Source organism: Medicago sativa, chromosome 1, assembly GCF_051527215.1.
Source record: "Medicago sativa cultivar Bolivia chromosome 1, Bolivia_mono, whole genome shotgun sequence".
Lineage (NCBI taxonomy): Eukaryota > Viridiplantae > Streptophyta > Magnoliopsida > Fabales > Fabaceae > Medicago > Medicago sativa.
Window position 1 is genome coordinate 52,294,999 of NC_140749.1, and position 1,944 is coordinate 52,296,942.

General features: G+C 28.0%; 1 protein-coding gene across 1 annotated transcript; it reads right to left on the minus strand.

Annotated features, from left to right (window-relative positions):
- Nucleotides 1-588: 588 nt before the first annotated feature.
- Nucleotides 589-1,581, minus strand: LOC146955250 (uncharacterized). The gene is made up of 2 exons (XM_085708424.1): nt 782-1,581; nt 589-697 (listed from the first exon to the last, which is right to left on the minus strand). The coding sequence occupies exons 1-2, from the start codon at nt 1,579-1,581 to the stop codon at nt 589-591; spliced, it is 909 nt and encodes a 302-aa protein (XP_085564550.1).
- Between the last annotated feature and the right edge of the window lie 363 nt (nt 1,582-1,944).

The window sequence follows — 1,944 nt, forward strand, 5'->3', positions numbered from 1 at the left end:
ATTCTTTCTAAACCCCAAAAAGGTTCTAAAAGAATTTTTGCTTTTTTCTTTTGAATCTCTGTGAGATTTTCTTGCATTTCTTCTACCAGATCTTCAATTAAATCTATATGAGATCTCATTAAAGTTTGAGCTTTATATATTATTTGTTTGTATGTTATTAGATCATAATACCATTCTATATCACTTACTAGATGTTGTAACCTAGTTTTAAAAAGTATTAATTCTGATTTAAGAGTTAAACCAGGCATATCTAATTGTTGATTCTCCAGCGGAGGTTTTCTTGTTCTAACATTTGTTCAGTTTTTATTTGTTTTAACATTTCTTCGATTTTTGCTAAACCTTGAAAGGGTTCTAAAAGCATTTTTGCTTTTTCTTGCTGAATACTTGTAAGAGTATTCAAATCTTCTATTTCTTCTAATAACTTAGAAATAGAATCTACATGGTAGATTATTAAATCTTGTGAAGCAAAAAGAATTTGTTTTAACATAATTCTTGTATTTTGATAATTTATTTCAGAAATTATTTCTTCTAGTTTTTGCTTATAGAGTTGTAACTCTGTTTTTAGATTTAATCCAGGCATTTTAACTTTTATAGTTTTTGATTAATTTTATTAACCTGTATCGATAAAGTTTTTATAGAATCTTGTAGCTTTTTCAGCTCACTTTCTTCTTTAATTTCGAAATCCTTTCTAGGTGGTTCGAATGAGGATGAAGCATCATCTTCAAATATAGTTCGAGAACTTAATGATTTGCTAAAATCTTTTTGATCTCTGTTTGGTGATGTTATTCGAAGACTTTGGCTTCTAAACAATGGTTTTTCTGTTTCTTCAAACATATTCTTTTCTGCTTCTATCAAAGAAAAACTATTTCTTGTGATATTTTTAAATATTGGTGTTTCCAAAGTAATTAATGGTGTAAATAATTCATCAATATGAATTGTATCTTTTCCTATGAATTCTATGCTATGATGTGAATTACTCAAAGCATAATTAATTCTGTAGTAAATTGTAAAAGGATGATTACCTTCTTTCATAAATGTTGAGTCTTCTAATTTATAATGAAAAACTATAGATTTATTTAGATCTATATCTTTCAGAGATAATCCCATTTGTAAATTTATATCAAATTTTATCTTTCCATATTTTAGATTACATTTTCCTTTTGCAATTACAGCTTGTTTCTTATTTCTAATTCTCGAATCTTCTAGAGCTATTTTTAAAGGTGAATCAATACCTTTCATGAAGGTACTTTTGATTAGAATTTGAATGGTTGATATATGAATATAACCAATCTTTCTTCTTTCATTTTCAGAAAATTTTTCAAGTCTTCTATCGATTTGTTGTTTATCTATAGTCGATATAACTATTTTCCCATTAGTTGTTTCAATTGGAATTGCTTCCTCTCCTACCATTATTCCAAATTTTAGAATATTTTTTCTTGATAAAAATTCTTTAAGTTTACTAAACTTTCTTTTAAAATTTTCTTCAGCAGTTAAAGATAAATCTGCTTCTTCAATTTTATTATCTATTATGCTATCAGCATAATAACTAGATGTTCCTTCAAAATATGAAACTTCAGACATGTTTTATAATAAATTCATACCTGATTTCTTCAGAAATATGGGTTGGTTTTGCTTCAGCAATCTGATCTTCTTCAGCAGTTTTTTCTGCTTGTATTGAGTTTATCCCAACTCAGGGCGAATTCCTCCAGAGTATTACCTCAAGAATTCTCAGCTATAGTGTTTTACCACTATAGGACCACTAGTTCTTAAAACTAAGAGGCAAGCTCATATCAAACTGATATAACTTATATTGCTTCAATTCATGGTGAATACAAATGAGCTTCGAGGCCCTTATTTATAGGATGAGAGACTCACAAGTTGGCCTTCATAATTGGCACAACGTCTCTTTCCTTTACAGCACACGAAAAAGAAATGACAAGACAA